Source organism: Salvelinus sp. IW2-2015, linkage group LG16, assembly GCF_002910315.2.
Source record: "Salvelinus sp. IW2-2015 linkage group LG16, ASM291031v2, whole genome shotgun sequence".
Taxonomy (NCBI): Eukaryota; Metazoa; Chordata; class Actinopteri; order Salmoniformes; family Salmonidae; genus Salvelinus; species Salvelinus sp. IW2-2015.
In genome coordinates this window covers 40,320,243-40,343,056 of record NC_036856.1, presented here as the reverse complement: position 1 = coordinate 40,343,056, position 22,814 = coordinate 40,320,243, and the positions used below count along the sequence as shown (strand labels likewise).

The following is a 22,814-nucleotide window of genomic DNA, read 5'->3' as shown; positions in this document are numbered from 1 at the left end:
CTTGGTCACCTCCCTGACCAAGGCCATTCTCCCCCTATTGCTCAGTTTGGCTGGGGCGGCCAGCTCTAGGAAGAGTGTTAGTGGTTTCAAACTTCTTCCACTTGAGAGTGATGGAGGCCAAAGCTGCAAATTTTTTGATACCCTTCCCCAGATCTGTGCCTCGACACAATCCTGTCTCGGGGCTCTACGGACAATTCCTTCGACCTCATGGGTTTGTTTTTGCTCTGACATGCACTGTCAACAGTGGGACCTTATGTAAAAAGGTGTGTGCCTTTCCAAATCATGTCCAATCAATTGAATTTACCACAGGTGGACTCTAATCAAGTTGTAGAAATATCTCAAAGATGATCAATGGAAACAGGATTCACCTGAGCTCAATTTTGAGTCTCCTTCCAAATGGTATGCATAACTATCTAAATAGGTATTTCAGTTAAATCTTTTAAATATATTTGCAAATATTCAAAAAAACAGTTTTTGCTTTGTCATTATGGGTTATTGTGTGTACGTTGATGAATATATATATATATTTAAATCAATTTTAGAATAAGGCTGTAACATAACAACATGTGGAAAAGGGGAAGGCATCTGAATACTATCTGATATGCCTATCCAATGAATTTATACAATTAAATATTTTTTTATCAGATTGATATGAAATAATAGGCAGCCTAGGATAAACATGTTTCTCAAAAATGGAGAACAACTCGTAGGTATACAGATTGTCCAACCATCCACATGGACTGTTGTCCTCCCCATCTGGTAGCACCTCTTCCAACATCCGATTTAATCAATTCACTCTTTCCCACATTCAGGAACCATCTCCTTTTTTCCACGAGCTGTGGTCAATGCTATTGTGTATTGATGTGATGTACTGATCTATGACGTCACCACGTCAGTAAAGAATGCAGGGTTCTTGTTACACCGACAGTCATGGAGTAAAGACATGTTGAAGTTGAACTCTGAGTCTGCTTAATTAAATTCAGTATAATATAACTTAGCACAAGTTGTAAGTATAGGACTGAACACTTGAGTACTTGTGTGACGACATGCTTGTTGTTGTGATAAAGCAACATTTATTGGTGCTTTCAAGACGGCTTTAAAACGAGGTCAAATCATGACGTCAGTGATCTTCAGGTCGGAAAGTCGGAGCTCTAGAAGATGCCAGAGTTTCCGACTTTGAATTCCGAATTGGATGACCATTCAAATCAAATTTTCCCAGTCTGAACTAGTTGTTTTCTGAGTTCCCAGTTGTCTTGAATTGCATTATTTCTACCGCTGTTCTTGTTGCGCGCTAGCGCCCTACATTATCACTACAAGCGCTATCCGCATAATCTGCAAACCCACGTTCTCAATAGCCAAGCACAAAGAGGGACTGATCGAACAGCCAATGGAAAGGTAAAAGCAAAATCCTCACTCAGCTGGGCTCAGCGACGAGAATGCGAGAGAGAGCAGGGATGTACCCCAAAGTTACACAGTAAAATTCAATACGTACATTTTATATTGCTGACAAATACTGACATTTAAAATTGATTACAAATGACATGATCTTCTCCTGAAAAAAACACAAAAAACGCTAAACCCTCCCTCTGATTGAAATTGAAAAAGAATGACCCTCCCCATTTTCCTCCTGGTAAGAATTGTGTAAATTTCGACTAGTCCCTAACTTATTTACACAACACATAGCATAATGTGACAGTTCTAACTGTGCATCCCTCTCTAAGATTAACTCAGTAATTGGGGTAGGACATAGATCGCCAGGTAAATATCTCTGTATCTAAGCCTCTTAAAAATTGTATAATGTTATCGAACACTTGTAGTATCCGAGTGGTGATGCAGAGACTCGCCAGCTGGCTAGATCCATACGTTTATGACCTATAGCATTAATCACATAATGGAGTCAGATTTAATATTATACTGTATATTCCTCCTACAGTAATGTCTGTCATCCACAGTAGGAGTGGATTCTTACAAATCTACATGAAATGTTTTCTTGCATATGAGAATTGAAGGTCAATATTCCCGCCACAAAGTGTAGGATGCAAACAGCAATGAAGACGTCTAAGATGCTGCCGATGATTCAGAAATACATGGCAAGGACCACAGGGACATTTTAATAAATATTGTCTGGTTGCTAAGACATCCTTAAGACATACTTTGTGTATATTTATAGTGAGCTTTGGGGCTTTTATTGCTGGTTTTGTGTGTCTAGTCATTTTCCAGGTAACAATTAAAATAAAAAGAGAAGAGTAAATTAGAAATACCACGTGTTAAGACAATGAATAAGTAAACAATTTGAGCAAACCATTGACAGTGATTATCCATTGATACGTTTGTCCAATAATACAGTTTGTCATTTCCAGTAAGCTGAGAACTATTGTCAGAATGTAAAAAACAAAAACGAAAAACCCATGAACAACTGGGACATGTCAATACTGTCCTGAGACACTGGAGGAGATCTACTGTTCACCTGAGAAAGTGGATGTTAAGAGACAAAACTGATTTACAAGAACGATCAATGACAACAGTTATACTGACCTGAGAAACAGCTTCAGTCAGCTTTAATATGTGTATTTGCAAGGATAACATCTGTAAACAATCTTATTATGTTGTACTGTAGCCTTGTAAAGACTCCTGGACACATATTTGTATCTCTTTTTGCCAACTTTATTGTCTTCCTTGATAAGGTCAATCACAACATCAGTAGTTTACTCATATTAACCCTTCAGATGATGAATCACACAGCTGGAAGATACAGGACAATATTAACACAATCACATATTTATACCAATGTAACTCATTTACCATTTTATATAGCTGTACTACGAATACAGTGAAGCTGAGACTGATAATGATTAGAAATACTTATTTAGTTACAATGTCAAATGTTGAAGAGACATCTACATGTATGACTATATGAATGGCTCACACCAGAGAGGTACATTTTTTCTCAACGTAACTTAAACAAGCAAAAACAAACCACAATAGCAAAAAGGTCTTCTCCTTGCACATAAAGGTGGCTTTGTAAGGATTCTTGAATATGCTGGACGGAACATCATGACTCTGTAGGAATGAAATCACATGACAAGATAATCAGTCTGTGGAGTAATCCTGCTGATCACTCCTACTTTAGATCAGAGTAAAGGTCACATGTTTAACCATGTGGCCTTTCACTGTTTCAATTATTATAGAAATGACTCCTGCTTGATGTGCTCTTTGACATGTTTATGTTATTCTGCACTGATAAGCCATCACACACGGTTCATAATACTGTTCATAGTACTCTTTATAATATTTGACTTCACTCTGTCTGAAGGTTTGTGTGATTTCAGGACAGGAGGGAACATATTATTTTAAGTGGGGGGTGGGGTGTTTTTCTCCACTCATGAAGAGTAATAAAAGCCTAGTGCACAAATGTTGTGAATTTCTTTTTCTTCAACTGTGTTTAAATATTTTCTCATTTTATTGTGATTTATCACTGGGAGCTGCAGCACCCTCAGCACCCCTACTTCCTGTGGCTATGCATGCAGTTGTCGGGAACTCAACATTGTTCCAAACATTGTGTGCAAAGAAACTACTCTGATTTATCCAACTCTGTAGAGACCAAATTATTTTCCAGGGTTCGCCATCCCTGAGACCGGGTATGGTAACTCGTACATCTAAAGGTTAATAATGATAAGTAGAGCAGGAGCTTTAGTAAAATAGCTTTGTAAATGAAAAGAGAGCAATGAATCAACCTACGTGACATCAAAGAGGGACAGCCTACTTTCTGGTAGAGAATGCAGTGATGTGCACTGAACCTGTCACACATAATAAAACGAGGTGTGCTATGGTAAACGGCATGTAACGGCTTTAATGAAGTGGCAGCTGCATTTATATACTGTAGATGATGTCGCCATAGTCTAGGACCAATAGGAACGTTGATTGAATGATCTGCTTTCTACAATTAGAGAGGCATGCCCTATTTCTATAGAAGAAGCCCCATTTTTATTCTTAGCTATAAGAATAATTGTGTGAGGTTAAGAACAATGAAGACACTCTTTAACTGCTCATAGTTAGTCCAGATTTACATATGCCAATATATCCAACTCAGAGGACAGAAAAGGAGTTAACGATTGAGATTTAAAACTAACAGCACCTGTTTAAGCAGCAGGGGGATGATAAATTCCATTCTGGTTAATGAAAACATTTATAACCAGGAGCTTTAATTGCTTAGGAACAGAAATATTAAGAGATTGGGACACCATGAGATCAGATGGTCACTCCTTTCTTTAACCTGTCACATCTCAAGACATTATAACCGTTTAGCTCAATGTCATTATTACAGATCAAACCATTTATCCAGGTTTCTGAGAGTACCAAAATGTCAGGATTTGTGTCCTGTGCCCAAATGCCAATCATGTCATAAAAAAATTAAAAAATGCTTCACACATTTAATTGCGTCAGTCCAAACCCCCAAGCCAGGTTAAAGTCAGAAGGAGATCCACATTAGTGGTATTCACAGCAGGCTTCCCATTTGAGCTCCTGTAACAGAGCTAACAGTGGAGTTCAATTTAACGGGGACAAGATTACAACCGTCTATCTAGGCTCGACCCGAAACTATGCGCTCTCTGTCACCTGGGGCTGCATGGCAAGTGTCCCGGGAACACAAGGAAGACACCAAGGACAATGATTTAAGGGCCAGTACCTCCTTCCACCTTTTGGGCCATCTATATGGATGTATGATCTCTGTGGTTACTTGTAGTTGTTGGCACTATAAGCAGTTGTCTTCTCAGGAATACTTTCTTATCTGTATTGCTCCCAGCCCACCTCCGCAGGTCATCACACAGATGTGACCCCCAACCTAGAGGAAGTTGGCTGGTTTGATCCAATTAGATATTTTTGTTTTATAACCTTTGGTTTGGTCTGTGGATTGGACAACAATTGATTTTGAATACAAACAAGTCAGAGCTGGTATAAATTAAATCAGTCTGTTGTTCTCTCTTATCCTGTATCCTGCCATAGAATAAGGTTGAATTAAATGCTCAGCTTGTAACTTGTGAGCCTAAGTAGGTCTGATTAGTTCATGTTTTGTTTTGGAAGGTAACCCGAGGGTCTGTATGCCTAAATCAGGGATGACGTCATGGAAACCAATTTCACGAAGCTCCCGAGGAACAGTTCTTGTGCTGACGTTGCTTCCAGAGGCAGTTTGGAACTCTGTCGTGAGTGTTGCAACCGAGGACAGACGATTGTCACGCGCTTCAGCACTCAGCAGTCCTATTGGGTGAGCTTGTCTGGCCTACCACTTTGCGGTTGAGCCGTTGTTGCTCCTAGACGTTTCCACTTCACAATAACAGCACTTACAGTTGACCGGGGCAGCTCTAGCAGGGCAGAAATTTGCCGAACTGACTTGTTGGAAAGGTAGCATCCTATGACGGTGCCACGTTGAAAATCACTGAGCTCTTCAGTAAGGCCATTCTACTGCCAATGTTTGTCTATGGAGATTTCATGGCAGTGTGCTCTATTTTATACACCTGTCACGGGTGTGGCTGAAATTGCCAAAATCACTTATTTGAAGGGGTGCCCACAAAGTACCAGTCAAGTGTTAAATCAATAAATATTTGACATTTTACATTCTTCAAAGTAGCTACCCTTTGCCTTGATGACACCTTTGCACACTCTTGGCATTCTCTCAACCAGCTTCACCTGGAATGCTTTTCCAACAGTCTTGAAGGGTTCACATATGCACATATGCTGAGCACCTGGCTGCTTTTCCTTCACTCTGCGGCCCAACTCATCCCAAATCATCTGAATTGGGTTGAGGTCGGGTGATTGTGGAGACCAGGTCATCTAATGCAGCACTCCATCACTCTCCTTCTTGGTCAACTAGCCCTTACACATCCTGGAGGTGTGTTTGGGGGTCATTGTCCTGTTGAAAAACAAATGATATTCCCACCAAACGCAAACCAAATGGGATGACGTATCGCTGCAGAATGCTGTCTTAGCGATGCTGGTTGTGTCCCTTTAATTCTAAATAAATCACAGACAGTGTCACCAGCAAAACACACCCACACAATCACACCTCCTTCTCCATGTTTCACTGTGGGAACCACACATGCGAAAATCATCCGTTTATTTGGGTTGCAATCTGAGGTGCAGTTAACTCAAACTAACTTATACTCTGCAGCAGAGGTAATTCTGGGTCTTCCTTTCCTGTGGCGGTCTTCATGAGAGCCAGTTTCATCACTGGGCTTGATGGTTTTTGCGACTGAACTTGGGGAAACTTCCTGATTGACAGACCTTCATGTCTTTAAAGTAATAATGGACTATCAGTTCTATTTGATTATTTGAGCTGTTCTTGCCATAATATGGACTTGGTCTTTTACCGAATAGGGCTGTGTTCTGTATACCAACCCTACCTTGTCACAAGTGATTGTCTCAAATGGAATTAAGAAGGAAAGAAAGTCCACAAATTAACTTTTAACATGGCACACCTGTTAATTGAATGCATTCCAGGTGACCACCTCATGAAGCTGGTTTAGAGAATGCCAAGAGTGTGCAAAGCTGTTATTAAGGCAAAGAATGGCTACTTTGAAGAATCTCAAATATAAAAATGTATATTGATTTGTTTACTACTTTTTTGGTTACTACATGATAACACATATGTAATTTCATAGGTTCGATGTCTTCACTGTTATTCTACAATGTAGAAAATAGTAAAAATAAAGAAAAACCCTGGAATGAGTAGGTGTATCCAAACTTTGACTGGTACTGTACTTTTGTATATATAGTGTAATGTACAGGATATGATACATATTTCTTCACTACATCTTCAACCCTGGGAATATGGATATTTTTAGTAGTAAGACGATAATGCTGTGAAATAATGAGAAGGATTACCTGAACTGGATTTGCACCATATCCCACCTTTGTCTAAATATCTGCCTAAAAATCAAAAGAATTATTACGTTATTAAACAAGAAATCCTGGACATAAGTTTTCCAAATCTAAATTTAAAGATAATTACCATCTCACACTGATATTCCGGGTGTATACACTCATTTTGTCCCTTACGTTAGCCCTTTACATAATAACACTTACATTCAGGAAGGCCTGTGCTGTTCTGAAATCTGATCTTTCCATCATCACACTCCACGTCCATCTCTCTTACATTCGATTGAGGTAATTCTCTGCATTGATGGAAGTATCCTTTCATGCAACGAAGAGTCTTTTTTCCACCGTGCACAACATAAACTTTTTGGGGTAAATCTCGCAGATGGTACTCTGGTTTAAAAGTGTGAATCTCACAAGGACCTGATGGAAATGAAAACGTAACTTACAGGATCTTAATTTGATCACTCTTTTGTTGCTAAGAATTGTCCTGCAGCAGAAAACTGGCTCAAATTAAGATCCTACATCTGTAAACCCAGCAATACTTGTATTATCTTACTGTATAGTACGTACATAAATGTATATAGTGATATACACTTGACATGTAGATATAACACCATGTTCAGACCAGTTGAAAAAAATGAACTTACTTCTGCACGTTGGAGGGGTCTGCCATTCTCCATTCAGACATGAGATGCTGCCTGTGAAACTCAGAGTATACCTTCTGCTGCATTGGTAGGACACCTCTGTAACAACACCTTCAGTATCTCTCTTGTTCTGGATGTAATCGCCATTATTAACAAAAGGGGGATCAGGACAGCTTGCTAGAATAAAACAGATTAAATACAAATAATTAGCTGTCAATAAACCATATCAAAGATTAACTAGCCGTCAGTCCTTTTCGGAAATACACACTCAGTGGCCTGTTCATTAGATACACTTATCTAGTACCGGGTCTTGCCTCCAGAACAGACTGAATTCTTCAGGTCATGGAAACGTTGTTCAATTGGTACCAAGGGACCTAACATGTGCCTGGGAAAACATTCCCAACAACATTCAATCGAACGGTAACTGAATGCCTTGACGCTTGTCTGCCTGCTTTATAAAGCAAGCCATGGCATCATGACTCACTATCTGTAGGAGCGAACCATTATTGTCAACGGGGTGGTGTTCCTAATAAACTGGGAACTGAGAGTATATCAATCATACAGTTCAATCTATCTGCAACATTGTAGGTCCTAAATGAAGAGTTGGATGAAACTAATGAAAAGCTGCAGTCAACATGGTCCACATTTTCCCAGTTTACATTCAGTTCACAAAATGTAAAGATCTCSTCTTCAAATAGATCAACCTTTCTCCCCTCTCTCCTCTCTCGGCTCTATTTGTCCCCAACATATAATTTAGGTAAAAATAGTGCAATGTGGGTTGGTGTGTGACAATAGCAGTAGAATCAGATTTAAAAACACATGTAAAAATACATTTTATGGAACAACGGGGACTGTGAAGAGACACACACAAAGGTACCGAGACCTGCATATGCATACATTGTGAAATTGTTGTATTGTGGTATTAAACATTTTGTATTGTTGGTATGTAGTGGTGTARTAATGGCATATGATGTACTGTTTTATCTTTTGTTTTAAATGTAAGTGCTTTAACATGTTCAGACCCCAGAAAGCAAAGGTAACTGAACTAAATGACTAGCACTCAATTCTGTCATCATGAAGTGCTTTGAGAGACTAGCCAAGGGTCATATCACCTCTACCTTACCTGTCACCCTAGACCCACTTCAATTTGCCTAACCGCCCCAATAGATCCACAGACGATGCAATCGCCTGCACACTGCCCTATCCCATCTGGACAAGAGGAATACCTATGTAAGAACGCTGTTCATTGACTATAGCTCAGCATTCAACACCATAGTACACTCCAAGCTCATCATTAAACCCTGGATCTCAACCCCGCCCTGTGCAACTGGGTCCTGGACTTCCTGAAGGGTCGCCCCTAGGTGGTGAAGGTAGGAAAAAACGCCTCCACTTTGCTGATCCTCAACACTGGGGACCCCCAAGGGTGCGTGCTCAGCCCCCTCCTGTACTCCCTGTTCACCCATGACTGCGTGTCCAAGCATGCCTCCAACTCAATCATCAAGTTTGCAGACGACACAACAGTAGTAGGCTTGATTACCAACAATGACGAGACAGCCTACAGGGAGGAGGTGAGGGCTCTGGGAATGTGGTGAAAGGAAAATAACCTCTCAATCGACGTCAACAAAAAACAAAAAGGAGATGATCGTGGACTTCAGGAAACAGTAAAGGGAGCACACCCCTATCCATATCGACGGGACCGCAGTAGAGAAGGTGGAAAGCTTCAAGGTCCTCAGCGTACAAATCACTGATAAACTGAAATGGTCCACCCACACAGACTGTGTGGTGAAGAAGGTGCAACAGCTCCTCTTCAACCTCAGAAGGCTGAAGAAATTTAACTTGGCACCTAAAACCCTCACAAACTTTTACAGATGCACAATTGAGAGCACCCAGCTGGGCTGTATCACCGCCTGGTAAGGCAACTGCACCGCCCGCAACCGCAGGGCTCTTCAGAGGGGGGTGCGGTTTGCACAACGCAACACCAGGTGCAAACTACCTGCCCTCCAGGCCACCTACAGCATTCGATGCCATAGGACAACAACCACCCGAGCCACTGCCTGTTCACCCGCTATCATCCATCAGGCGTGGTAAGTACAGGTGCATCTGAAAAGAGCTTCTAAACATCAGAACTGGGATTGCTCACCTCAAACTGGACGAAGAGTTTTTCTTCAATGAGTCGGATGCGAGGGATATACTGTTGACACCCGACCGGGCCCCAATCCCCTGTTATTTGCTGGAGAAGGAAACGTAGACTTCGAGGCAAAAGATCAGGGTGTCTTGTGAGGACCAGGTGACGAGTGGCTAATCTGCCCTCCTTTCTGCTTGCTAACGTTCAATCGCTAGTAAATAAATGGGACGAACTGAAAGCACATATACTACCAACGGGACATTAAAAACTGCATTATTTTATGCTTCACCGAGTCGTAGATGAACAACAACATTAAGAACATAGAGCTGGCGGGTTATACACTCTATCGGCAAGACAGAACAGCAGCCTCTGGTAAGACACGGGCGGGGGCCTATGCATTTATGTAATGGGGCGGCAGGTAGCCTAGTGGTTAGAGCTTTGGACTAGTAACCGGAAGGTTGCAAGATGGAATCCCCGAGCTGGCAAGGTAAAAATCTGTCATTCTGCCCCTGAACAAGGCAGTTAACCCACTCTTCCTAGGCCGTCAATTGAAAATAAGAATTTGTTCTTCACTAACTTGTCTAGTTAAATTAAGGTAAAATACATTTTAAGAGAAACAACAGCTGGTGCATGATATCTAAGAAAGTCTCAAAGTTTTGCTCGCCTGAGGTGGAGTATCTTATGATACGCTGCAGACCTCACTATTTACCCAGAGAGTTTCTGTTTTTTTGTAGCTGTCTATATACCACCACAGAGCGAGGTTGGAACTAAAACTGCACTAAATGAGCTGTATTCCGCCATAAGCAAACAGGAAAACGCTCATCCAGAGGCGGCTCTCCTAGGTGACTTTAAAGCAGGGAAACTTAAATCAGTTTTACCTAATTTCTATCAACATGTTAAATGTGCAACCAGAGGTAAAACAATCCACCTCTACTCCACACATACAAAGCTCTCCCTCACCCACCATTTGGCAAATCTGACCATAACTCTATCCTCCTGATTAATGCTTACAAGCAAAAATAAAGCAGAACGCACCAGTACTCGGTCTATAAAAAAGTGGTCAGGTGAAGCAGATGCAAAACTACAGTACTGTTTTGCTAGCACAGACTGGAATATGTTCCGGGATTCTTCAGATGGCATTGAGGAAAGCACCACATCAGTCACTGGCTTTATCAACAAGAGCACAGAGGACGTCGTCCCCACAGTGACCGTACGTATATACCCCAACCAGAAGCCATGGATTACAGGCAACATTCGCACTGAGCTAAAGGGTAGAGCTGCCACTTTCAAGGAGCGGGACTCTAACCCGGAAGCTTATAAGAAATCCCGCTATGCCCTCCGACGAACCATCAAACAGGCAAAGCTTAAATACAGGACTAATATTGAATCGTTCAACACCGGCTCCAACGCTTGTCGGATGTGGCAGGGCTTGCAAACTATTACAGACTACAAAGGGAAGCACAGCCGAGAGCTGCCCAATGACACAAGCCTACCAGACGAGCTAAATAACTTCTATGCTCGCTTTGAGGCAAGTAACAGTGAAACATGCATGAGAGCATCAAATGGTTCTGGATGACTGTGTGATTACGCTCTCCGCAGCCGATATGAGTAAGACCTTTAAACAGGTCAACATTCACAAGGCCGCTGGGCCAGACGGATTACCAGGACGTGTACTCCGAGCATGCACTGACCAATTGGCAAGTGTCTTCACTGACATTTTCAACCTCTCCCTGTCTGAGTCTTTCATACATACATGTTTCAAGCAGACCGCCATAGTCCCTGTGCCCAAGAACACTAAGGTAACCTGCGTAAATGACTACTGACCCGTAGCACTCACGTCTGTAGCCATGAAATGCTTTGAAAGGCTGGTCATGGCTCACAACATCATTATCCCAGAAAGCCTAGACCCATCTCAATTTGCGTACTTCACCAACAGATCCACAGATGATGCAATCTCTATTGCACTCCACACTGCCCTTTCCCACCTGTAGAAAAAGGAACACCTATGTGAGAATGCTATTCATTGACTACAGCTCAGCATTCAACGCCATAGTGCCCTCAAAGATCACTGGAGATAACCTTTTGTCAATAGGGGGCGCTGTTAGCACTTCCTCTTTTTTTGCATCTCCAAATTAAACTGCCTCGTACTCAATTCTTGCTCGTACAATATGCATATTATTATTACTATTGGATAGAAAACAATTTCTATTTTCTAAAACCGTTTGAATTATGTCTGTGGGTGAACCAGAACTCCATCTACAGCGAAATTCCTGACATGACTTGCGGAGGTCTGACAACTAGGCTCTGATCTGGGTTCAGTTTATAAGTCTGTGTATATCCTATGGCTGGAAATGAACTGCACCCGCCTTCCCGTGGATGTCAGTAACCAATGAGAAGTGGAATGGGCTCTCTACGTGTTTGTCAGAGTTTATAAAAGGGGATGGAGTGACGTGTCCCTTCCTTTCGACCGCTCGCCAGGACGCAGAAGGGACATCAGAATTGCATGCTCAAAAGCACTCTTTATTGATCAAAGATATATCCGTCTGTGATTTAATTCGTTATAGGTGTTAGAAACATCATAAATAAGTTATTTGAAATCGATTTATATCAGTTTATGCGAGTATATTGCTATTTTTCTGAATTTCCTTAGTATTGCGTTTGAGGATTTGGACACGTGTGTGCCGTGTAGCTATCGTTAGCTGCTAGTTTCGAAGTTGAGGAGGTCGTTTTACAACAAAGCAACGATTCTTTTGGAGAAAGGACACTTTGCCCAAGATACTGATGGAAGCTCGTCCAAAAGTAAGAACTATTTATGATGTTATTCCGTATTTATGTGGAAAAATGTAATAGTGTTTGATCACCATGTTTGCAGGCACTGGTCTGGCTGCAACGCACACTATATGTCTAGTAACGTTAATTTTAAAAATCTAACACAGCATTAAGCATTAAGAACTAATTTATCTTTCAATTGGTGTCCAACTTATATTTTTTAGTCAAGTTTATGAATAGTTTTTTTATTATAATAGGCGCTTCTCCAAGATGGCGCCGGCCAGAATGCATGCAATGTTTTTACAGATTACATTGTATAACCACGATTTATGCTGCTAAATATGCACATTTTCGAACAAAAGCTATATGCATTGTGTAATATGATGTTACAGGACTGTCATCTGAAGAATTCTGAGAAGGTTAGTGAAAAAATTAATATATTTTGGTGGCGATAACGTTATCGACCCTTTTGGCTTGATTCAGTGCTGGGTGATGTTAGCTCATGTGGTATGCTAATATAACGATATATTGTGTTTTCGCTGTAAAACACTTAGAAAATCTGAAACATTGTCTGGATTCACAAGATCTGTGTCTTTCGATTGCTGTATGCTGTGTATTTTTCAGAAATGTTTTAGGATGAGTATTTCGGTAATTGACGTCGGTCTCTGTAATTATTCCGGCTGCTTCCAACGCTATTTCAGATTGCAGCTGCAATGTAGAAATGTGATTTATACCTGAAATATGCACATTTTTCTAAAAAAAACTATCATATACCATGAATATGTTATCAGACTGTCATCTTATGAAGTTGTTTCTTGGTTAGTGGCTATATATATCTTTATTTAGTCGAATTAGTGATAGCTACTGATGCAGGAAAAAAATGGTGGAGAAAAAAAGTGGTGTCTTTTGCTATCGTGGTTAGCTAATAGATTTACATATTTTGTCTTCCCTGTAAAACATTTTAAAAATCAGAAATGATGGCTGGATTCACAAGATCTGTATCTTTCATCTGGTGTCTTGGACTTGTGATTTAATGATATTTAGATGCTWGTATTTACTTGTGACGCTATGCTAGGCTATGCTAGTCAGCTTTTTTACTGTGGGGGTGCTCCCGGATCCGGGATTGGAGGAACTAGAAGATAAGGACCCTGGGACTAAACAGCTCTCTCTGCAACTGGATCCTAGACTTCCTGATGTGCCGCCCCAGGTGGTAAGGGGTAGGTAACAACACATCTTAAAATGCATCGTTGGTTAAGTTAGCATTTCCACTGTAAGGTCTACGCCTGTGTATTTGGCGGCAAAGCTGGGGACAGTTAGACTGAAAAACAGCTTCTATCTCAAGGCCATCAGACTGTTAAATAGCCATCACTAGCACATTAGGCGGCTGCTGCCTATATACATAGACTTGAAATTACTGACCACTTTAATAAATGGAACACTAGTCACTTTAATAATGTTTACATATCTTGCATTACCCGTCTCATATGCATATACGATATTCTATACTATTCAACTTTATCTTGTCTATGCTGCTCTTACATTGCTTGTCCATATATTTATACAGTTGAAGTCAGAAGTTTACATACACTTAGGTTGGAGTCAACTCGTTTTCAACCACTCCACAAATTTCTGTTAACAAACTATAGTTTTGGCAAGTCGGTTGGACATCTACTTTGTGCATGACACAAGTCATTTTTCCAACAGTTGTTTACAGACAGATTTCACTTTCTCAATTCCAGTGTGTTCAGAAGTTTACATACACTAAGTTGACTGTGCCTTAAACAGTGGAAAATTCCAGAAAATAATGTCATGCTTTAGAAGCTTCTGATAGGTAATTGACATAATTTGAGTCAATTGTGAGGTGTACCTGTGGATGTATTTCAAGGCCTACCTTCAAACTCAGTGCCTCTTGCTTGACATCATGGGAAAATCAAAAAGAATCAGCCAAGACCTCAGAAAAATAATTGTAGACCTCCACAAGTCTGGTTCATCTGGGAGCAATTTCCAAATGCCTGAAGTACCACGTCATCTGTACAAACAATAGTACCAAGTATAAACACCAGGAGACCACGCACCAAACCGCCCAGGGAGAGACGCGTTCTGTCTCCTAGAGTGAATGTGCTTTGATGCGAAAGTGAAAATCAAACCCCCCAGCAACAACAGAAAAGGACCTTTTTGAAATGTTGGAGGAACACGGGTACAAAAAGTATATCATTCCACAGTAAAAACCGAGTCCTATATTGACAACCTGAAGGAACCGCTCAGCAAGTAAGAAGCCACTGCTCCAAAAACCACCATAAAAAGCCAGACATGGTTTTTCAACTGTGCCATGTGGGACCAAAGATCGTACTTTGCAAAGAAATTTGTCCTCGGGGTCTGATAAAAGAAAATAGAACTGTTGGCGCTTACGACCATCGTATATGTTTGGAGACAAAAAGGGAAGCTGCAAGAACGAAGAACACCATCTCAACCGTTAAGCACGCAAGGTGGCAGCACCGTTGGTGGGTGTGCTTTCTGCAGGAGGGACTGGTGCACTTCATAAATAGATGGAATCATAAAAAGGAAAATATGTGGATATATTAAAGCAACATCTCAAGACATCAGTCAGGAAGTTAAAGCTTGGTCGCAAATGGGTCTTCCAAATGGACAATGACCCCAAGCATACTTCCGAAGTTGTGGCAAAATGGCTTAAGGACAACAAAGTCAAGGTATTGGAGTGGCCATCACAAAGCCCTGACCTCAGTCCTATAGAAAATGTGTGGGCAGAACTGAAAAAGCGTGTGCGAGCAAGGAGGCCTACAAACCTGACTCAGTTACACCAGCTCTGTCTGGAGGAATGGGCCAAAATTCACCCAAATTAATGTGGGAAGCTTGTGGAAGGCTACCAGAAACGTTTGACCAAAGTTAAACAATTTAAAGGCAATGCTAAGTGTGTGTATTGGGTATATGTTGTGGAATTGTTAGATATTACTTGTTAGGTATTTCTGCACTGTCGAAGCTAGAAACACAAGCATTTCGCTACACCAGCAATAACATCTACTGAACACTTATATGTGAAAAACACAATCTCATTTGTTAACACAGTACCATGATAATACAGTACCATGATAACAGTACAATGATAGCACATTATCCATTTTAACACAGTACAGTATCATGATAATACAGTACCATGAAAATACAGTACATTACCATGATACCACAGTACAATACCATGACAATGAAGTGCCTTGTTAATACAGTAGAGTATAATGATAATACGGTACAGTACCATAATAATACAGTACAGTACCATGATAATGAAGTGCCTTGTTAATACAGTACAGTATAATGATACAGTACCATAATAATACAGTACCATAATAATACGGCACAGTACCATGTTAATACAGTATATCAATAATACGGTACCATGATAAAATAGTACAGTATGATGATAATACCGTACCATGATAATACAGTAGAATACCATGATAATACAGTATCATGATTAAACAGTACAGCACCATGTTAATACAGTATAATGATAATAGAGCACAATACTGTGATAATCATTACCATGATAATACAGTAACAGGATAATACAGTACCACGAGAATACAGTACAGTCCTATGGAAATACAGTATCATGATAATACAGTACAGTACCATGATAATACAGTACCGTAGACTTAAAAGACTTACCTTTACATTCAGTTGTCATGTGCCATTCTCCATCCTTGCAAGTTGCTTTTCCTCCTGGGCCTTCGTATGGGTTGAAGCATTTATAATCTATTTGGGTCCCATATTCGTATCTCTCTAGCCCTTGGTCAGGAATCTCCATTATCCTCCTTGCACCCTTAGGCTTATCACAGTACTCTGCAGGTGAAACACGTGTTTGAACTATCAAATTACAATCAAGTACCAGAGACACAAAAGTGCCAGTGAATGATGCTATTAGAACCATAGTCAATGGCCAATGTACAGTATATTCAGAGAATTTAACTGGGGCAAATTGTGATATATACTGTAAATATGCATTGAAACTCATCCATGATCATATCTAGGAAAACTACACTTGTGTAAATGTATTGAATATATCAACAACAACAAAAAAACAGCAACTATCTCAACGTTGACACATTGGAAAGATGCTGGCTCTATGCAAACTGGAAACCATTTATCTGGAGGCTGCATTTATTGTAGCTGGGGATATTAACAAAGCAAATTTGAGAACAAGGCTACCTAAATTCTAGCAGCATATCGATTGTAGTACCCGGGCTGGCAAAACACTGGATAACTGATACTCTAACTTCTGCAATGCATACAAGGCGCTCCCCCGCCCTCCGTTCGGGCAAATCCGACCATGACTCCATTTTGCTTCTCCGTACTATAGGCAGAAACTCAAACAGGATGTACCCGTGACTAGGACCATTCAACGCTGGTCTGACCAGTCGGAATCCACGCTTCATGAATGTTTTGATCATGCGGACTGGGGCATGTTCCGGGTAGCCTCAGAATAATATAGATGTATATGCTGATTCAGTGAGTGAGTTGAGGAGAATGTGAATAGGAGGTGTTGTTCCCACTGTGACTATTAAAACCTACCCTAACCAGAAACCGTGGATAGATGGCGGCAGGCGGCATTTGCACATAACTGAAAACCTGATCCACCGCATTTAACCATGGAAAGACGACCGGGAATATGGCTGAATACAAAAAGTGTAGTTATTCCCTCCGCAAGGCAATCAAACAAGCGAAACGTTAGTATATGGACAAAGTGGAGTCGCAATTCAACGGCTCAGACATGATACTTATGTGGCAGGGTCTATAGGCATTCAATCACAGACTACAAAAAGAAAACCAGCCACGTCACTGACACCGACATCTTGCTTCCAGACAAACTTAACACCTTTTTTTGCCCGCTTTGAGGATAATACAGTGCCAACCGACGCGGCCCGCTACCAAGAACTGCGTCCCTCCCCTCTCCTTCTCTGTGGCCGACGCGAGTAAGACATTTAAACGTGTTAACCCTCGCAAGGCTGCCGGCACAGACGGCATGCCTAATCGCTTTCTCAGAGCATGTGCAGACCAGCTGGCTGGTGTGTTTATGGACATATTCAATCTCTCCCTATCCCAGTCTGCTGAACCCACATGCTTCAAGATGGCCACCATTGTTTCTGTACCCAAGAAGGCAAAGGTAACTGAACGACTATGCATGCCTCCAACTCAATCATCAAGTTTGCAGACGACACAACAGTGGTAGGCTTGATCACCAACAATGACGAGACAGCCTGTAGGGAGGAGTTGAGGGCACTCGGAGTGTGGTGTCATGAAAACAACCTCTCACTCAACGTCAACAAAACAAAGGAGATGATCGTGGACTTCAGGAAACAGCAGAGGAAGCACCCCCCTATCCACATCAACAGGACAGCAATAGAGAAGGTGGAACGTTTCAAGTTCCTCGGCGTACACATCACGCACAAACTGATAGGTGCCTGAGAAGGCGCAACAGTTCCTCTTCAACCTCAGGAGGCTGAAGAAATGTGGCTTGTCACCTAAAACCCTCACAAACGTTTCAGATGCACAATTGAGAGCATCCTGTTGGGCTGTATCATCTGCACCGCCCACAACCGCAGGGATCTTCAGAGGGTGGTGCGGTTTGCACAACGCGTCACCGGGGGCAAACTACCTGCCCTTCAGGACACCTACAGCACCCGATATCACAGGAAGGCCATAAAGATCATCAAGGACAACAACCACCTAAGCCACTGCCTGTTCACCCCGCTACCATCCAGAAGGCGTGGTCAGTACAGGAGCATCAAAGCTGGAACCGAGAGACTGAAAAATAGCTCAAGTCCATCAGATGCCTACATAGACTTGAATTCATTGGCCACTAACAAATGGATCACTTGTCACTTTATTATTGTCACTTTAATAATGTTTACATATCTTTCACTACTCATCCCAGATGTATGTACTGTATTTTATACCATCTATTGCATCTCCTCTATGCCAGTCGGTCATGGCCCATCCATATATTTATTTGTACACTACCGTACAAAAGTTTGGGGTCACTTAGAAATGTCCTTGTTTTTGAAAAAAAAAAAGTCCATTAAAATAACATAAAATTGATCAGAAATACAGTGTAGACATTGTTAATGTTGTAAATGACTCTTGTAGCTGGAAACTGATGATTTCTTATGGAATATCTAAATAGGCGTACAGATGCCCATTATCAGCAACCATCACTCCTGTGTTCCAATGGCACGTTGTGTTAGCTAGTTTATTATAAAAGGCTAATTGATCATTAGAAAACCATTTTGCAATTATGTTAGCACAGCTGAAAACTTTTGTTCTGATTAAAGAATCAATAAAACTGTCCTTCTTTAGACTAGTTTAGTATCTGGAGCATCAGCATTTGTGGGTTCGATTACAGGCTCACAATGGTCAGAAATAAAGAACATTCTTCTGAAACTTGTCAGTCTATTCTTGTTCTGAGAAATGAAGGCTATTCCATGCAATAAATTGCCAAGAAACTGAAGATCTCGTACAACGCTGTTTACTACTCCCATCACAGAACAGCGCAAACTGGCTCTAACCAGAATAGAAAGAGGAGTAGGAGGCGCAAAACTGAGCAAGAGGACAAGTACATTAGAGTGTCTAGTTTGAGAAACAGATGCTTCACAAGTCCTCAACTGGCAGCTTCATTAAATAGTACCCGCAAAACACCAGTCTCAACATCAACAATGAAGAGGCAACCCTTGGGATGCTGAAAACAGAGTTGCAAAGAAAAATACATATCTCTGTCCAGTGTCTGTGTTCTTTTGCCCATCTTATTTCTTATTCTATCCCTTTACATAGATTTGTGTGTATTTGGTAGTTGTTGTGGAATTGTTAGATTACTTGTTAGATCTTGCTGCACTGTCGGAACAAGAAGCAGAAGCCTTTCACTACACTCGCAATAACATCTGCTAACCATGTGAATGTAACTAATAAAACATGTATTTGAGAAACCATAAAATCAGAGATTGTTAGTTTCTGTAATATCAAGCAAAGCCTGAATAAGGATCCCTGATTGTATGGTGGAGAAAAATGGTGTTACGGAATGTTTTTATCTCAATGAACATTTTAAATATATATTTTTTCCTGTTTGAATAGGTGCTGTTCATAGTAGAGTAACTAAACTGAATTACTGCATCAGTTTCAAACTGTTATCAATACTTACGTTTGCATGTTGGTGGTGGAGTTGTCCAATTCCCATTTTTGCAGGTAATTTTTTTAAGTCCCTCTATTTCAAAGGATTTGCGACATTCATAATTCACCTTAAATCCATCTATATATTTATTTTGATAAGGGATTTCAACAATTGCATTTTCAACTTTAGGTGGAGGATCACATTGAACGCCTTGCKCTTCAAGAGAAGAAAATACTGATGTAAGATTAGTGGGTAGAAAACATACACACAGTACATAAACAGAACAACTACCTCTAATTACATAATATCATATGGGCTTCTGGGTCCTTTTCCCCAAAACTATTCCAACATCGACAACTACTGTGATTATTATTATTTTGACATACTGGTCATTTATGAACATTTGAACATGTTCTGTTATAATCTCCACCCGGCACAGCCAGAAGAGGACTGGCCACCCCTCAGCCTGGTTCCTCTCTAGGTTTCTTCCTAAGTTTGGCCTTTCTAGGGAGTTTTTCCTAGCCACCGTGCTTCTACACTGCATTGCTTGCTGTTTGGGTTTTAGGCTGGGTTTCTGTACAGCACTTTGAGATATCAGCTGATGTACGAGGGCTATATAAATAATTTGATTTGATATAGTAAACATACAGTGAAGGATGACTGGCCACTGCATACAATTAAAATCAAGTGATTATTTCAAATGTACAAAACTATTAACAACTACTCACGTTCACAAGCTGGTAACGGTGTTTGCCTTCTCCATCGTTACATTATAGTCATCTTTTCAGATGTGTATCCATCTTTGCAATCAATTGTAAAAGTTTGTTTCATTGTTATAGACTTCACTGTGAGGAACATTTTTGTGTTGGGAATGACAGGGAATCGGCCACATTGTGAAGATCTAGAGAGAAAGAGTATTGAGGTTGAGTTTTAGACCATCTAGCGAAGGAAATGCATTCTACTGTTCTTGATCTACTTTGTAAAGAGGTCAAATCTAGAACATCTGTTTTCTTACCAATACACTCTGATATTCCAGACCATGTTCCCTCAGTACATGTGGCTTCACCCCACCAGCCCCCGGTAGAGGGTTTGAACCCTACATTGCAGAATAGTGTATCTTCCTTTTCCTGGGATCAACATTCCTCTCATTTGACTGAACTATGAATCCATTCATCACAGTGGGGCTGATAATGCTCCCTCTATTTCTGGGGGAAACAAGGACATGAAACATTAAAGAACACATTGTGACACATTCATGGATTTTAATCCGGTTCTACAGTTGTAACGCTGAGTTCCTCCCAATTGACCCCGCTGCCAGCGGTAGGGAGAACTCACAAGAGGGTCACGTGGATCACCACATGTTATCGCTACAATGATAGAGATGTTTAGTGTTAGCATGAATCATACCAGTACAGTAACACAGTGATTCACCTGTCTATACCTCCTTATACCCTCAATATGAGGCATGCTCCCTTTATTTCTGGGAGAAACAATGGCAGGAAACATTACAGAACGCATTGTGACACATTGTTCAGTTAACAGTGCACTTAGAGGACCTGTTCTACAAAGCATTTACCACATCATTACATTTTGGCCAAGCTGTTAGTTTGATAAAAGCACTGAACAGAGCAATATCTGGAAAAACAAATCGGAGCAAAGTGAGTGAATGTTCATGCCATTACCAATTCCACACCAAATCATCAAATAGGGAATAAAACAATAGGCTAAAATCTGATGCTTGATCTTTCCAGTAGCCTTAATAAACCTTCTGGATCAGTGTCTTGACTCACATCCTCAGAGTTTTAGATGATTGAAATGTAAATGTCATCCTACCTTTACAGYCAAGTGTCTTGGTCCAGCCATTTGTTGTACAGGTAGCAGTAGGTCTGGTAGTACTGTCCAATAGTTCATAATTCATCTTACACTCATAAGTGAGCTGATCATTGAATTTGTATCTTGTTTTCGGGTCTTTAATCACAGCATTTAGGATATCTGGCTTGTCACATGTTATSTCTGAAAGACAAACAACGTAATTCTGATGCAGTCCAAACTAACATCGGAGCACAAGGTAATCAAACCACAGTGATATTCAAAGATGGCTTCCTTCAGAAAACTGCACCTTCACAGAGTGGTTCTGGAGTCCAGAAGCCATCACTTGTGCATGTGGCAACACCCCGGGTATTTGTGGTTTTAAATCCGGTTCTACAGTTGTAACGCTGAGTTTCTCTCAATTGACCCCTCTGCCAGCGGTAGGGAGAACTCACAAGAGGGTCACGTGGATCACCACATGTTATCCCTACAATGATAGAGATGTTTAGTGTCAGCATGAATCAAACCTGTACAGTAATACACAGTGATTCACCTGTGTATAYCCCAATACACTCAATRTATCATACTACAATATACTCTCCAGTATGAACATACGTTCACAATCTGTTGTAGAAGATGACCATTGTCCGTCCTCTTTGCATGTTATTGTATCTTCAGATTTAAGTGAGATAAATATCCAGAATYCTGAGGTACAGGTCACCKTYAVSCTTTCAYCAGGCAAGAACAGATTTCTGCCAGCAGGTGTGTAACTGGTTCCTCTTGTTGGTGGCAATGATAATTTACATTTCACTTCTGCATTTTGGAGACAAAAACATAGACAAACATTTTGTTAGTAGCTTTCTATAATATGTTAACAAATGGTTTAAAAAAAATGAACTTAAAGTTAAAAACATGAGTTACCCAGCAGACTTAAAATGTCAAGTTGCATTCACTTGATTCCTGAGATGATCAGATTCTTACCTTCACACTCTGGTGTTGGACTCCAGTTGGCTYTGTTGCCMATTTTARTGCATTTAGAGGCTCTTYGAGACATAACATAMTTTGTGTTACAGCTGTATTTCAGTGTGTCATCTTCATTGTAATCGTCCCTAGGGGGCCCGATCACTGCACCATTAGCTATGTCTGGAGCGTAACATTTAATCACTGTGAATTGAAGAAGCACAGAATTAAACAGATGATTGGTCATCATGATYARAAACAGCAACGTGTGACAGTACGAGTTGTTGAATGGAATATGATACAATCATCGTTTTAATATTACACTTTTGAGTTGATGACCGTCATTCAAATCTGGATTTAAAAAAACACTACATACATATAATCACTGATCATTCTATATGGTCATTATTAACTCTTCCCCAATCACAAGCAGGTGTTCACATACTGTAGTGTACACCAC

At 40.7% G+C, this 22,814-nt stretch overlaps 2 protein-coding genes across 2 annotated transcripts in view; both read right to left on the bottom strand.

Moving 5' to 3' along the window:
* The window catches only part of LOC111975406 (complement factor H), an 82,783-nt gene that overhangs the window by 43,297 nt on the left and 16,672 nt on the right, over positions 1-22,814 (bottom strand). Inside the window, 7 exon segments of the mRNA XM_070447687.1 lie at positions 20,601-20,696; positions 20,699-20,775; positions 21,050-21,065; positions 21,419-21,598; positions 21,705-21,881; positions 22,010-22,207; positions 22,376-22,558. Of these exon segments, the coding sequence (XP_070303788.1) occupies positions 20,601-20,696; positions 20,699-20,775; positions 21,050-21,065; positions 21,419-21,598; positions 21,705-21,881; positions 22,010-22,207; positions 22,376-22,558 (927 nt within the window).
* Positions 2,643-20,481, bottom strand: LOC139028966 (complement factor H-related protein 1-like). The gene is made up of 7 exons (XM_070447686.1): positions 20,314-20,481; positions 19,616-19,801; positions 16,093-16,266; positions 7,518-7,691; positions 7,078-7,290; positions 6,877-6,921; positions 2,643-3,060 (listed from the first exon to the last, which is right to left on the bottom strand). The coding sequence occupies exons 3-7, from the start codon at positions 16,229-16,231 to the stop codon at positions 3,053-3,055; spliced, it is 579 nt and encodes a 192-aa protein (XP_070303787.1). The 5' UTR covers positions 16,232-16,266; positions 19,616-19,801; positions 20,314-20,481; the 3' UTR covers positions 2,643-3,052.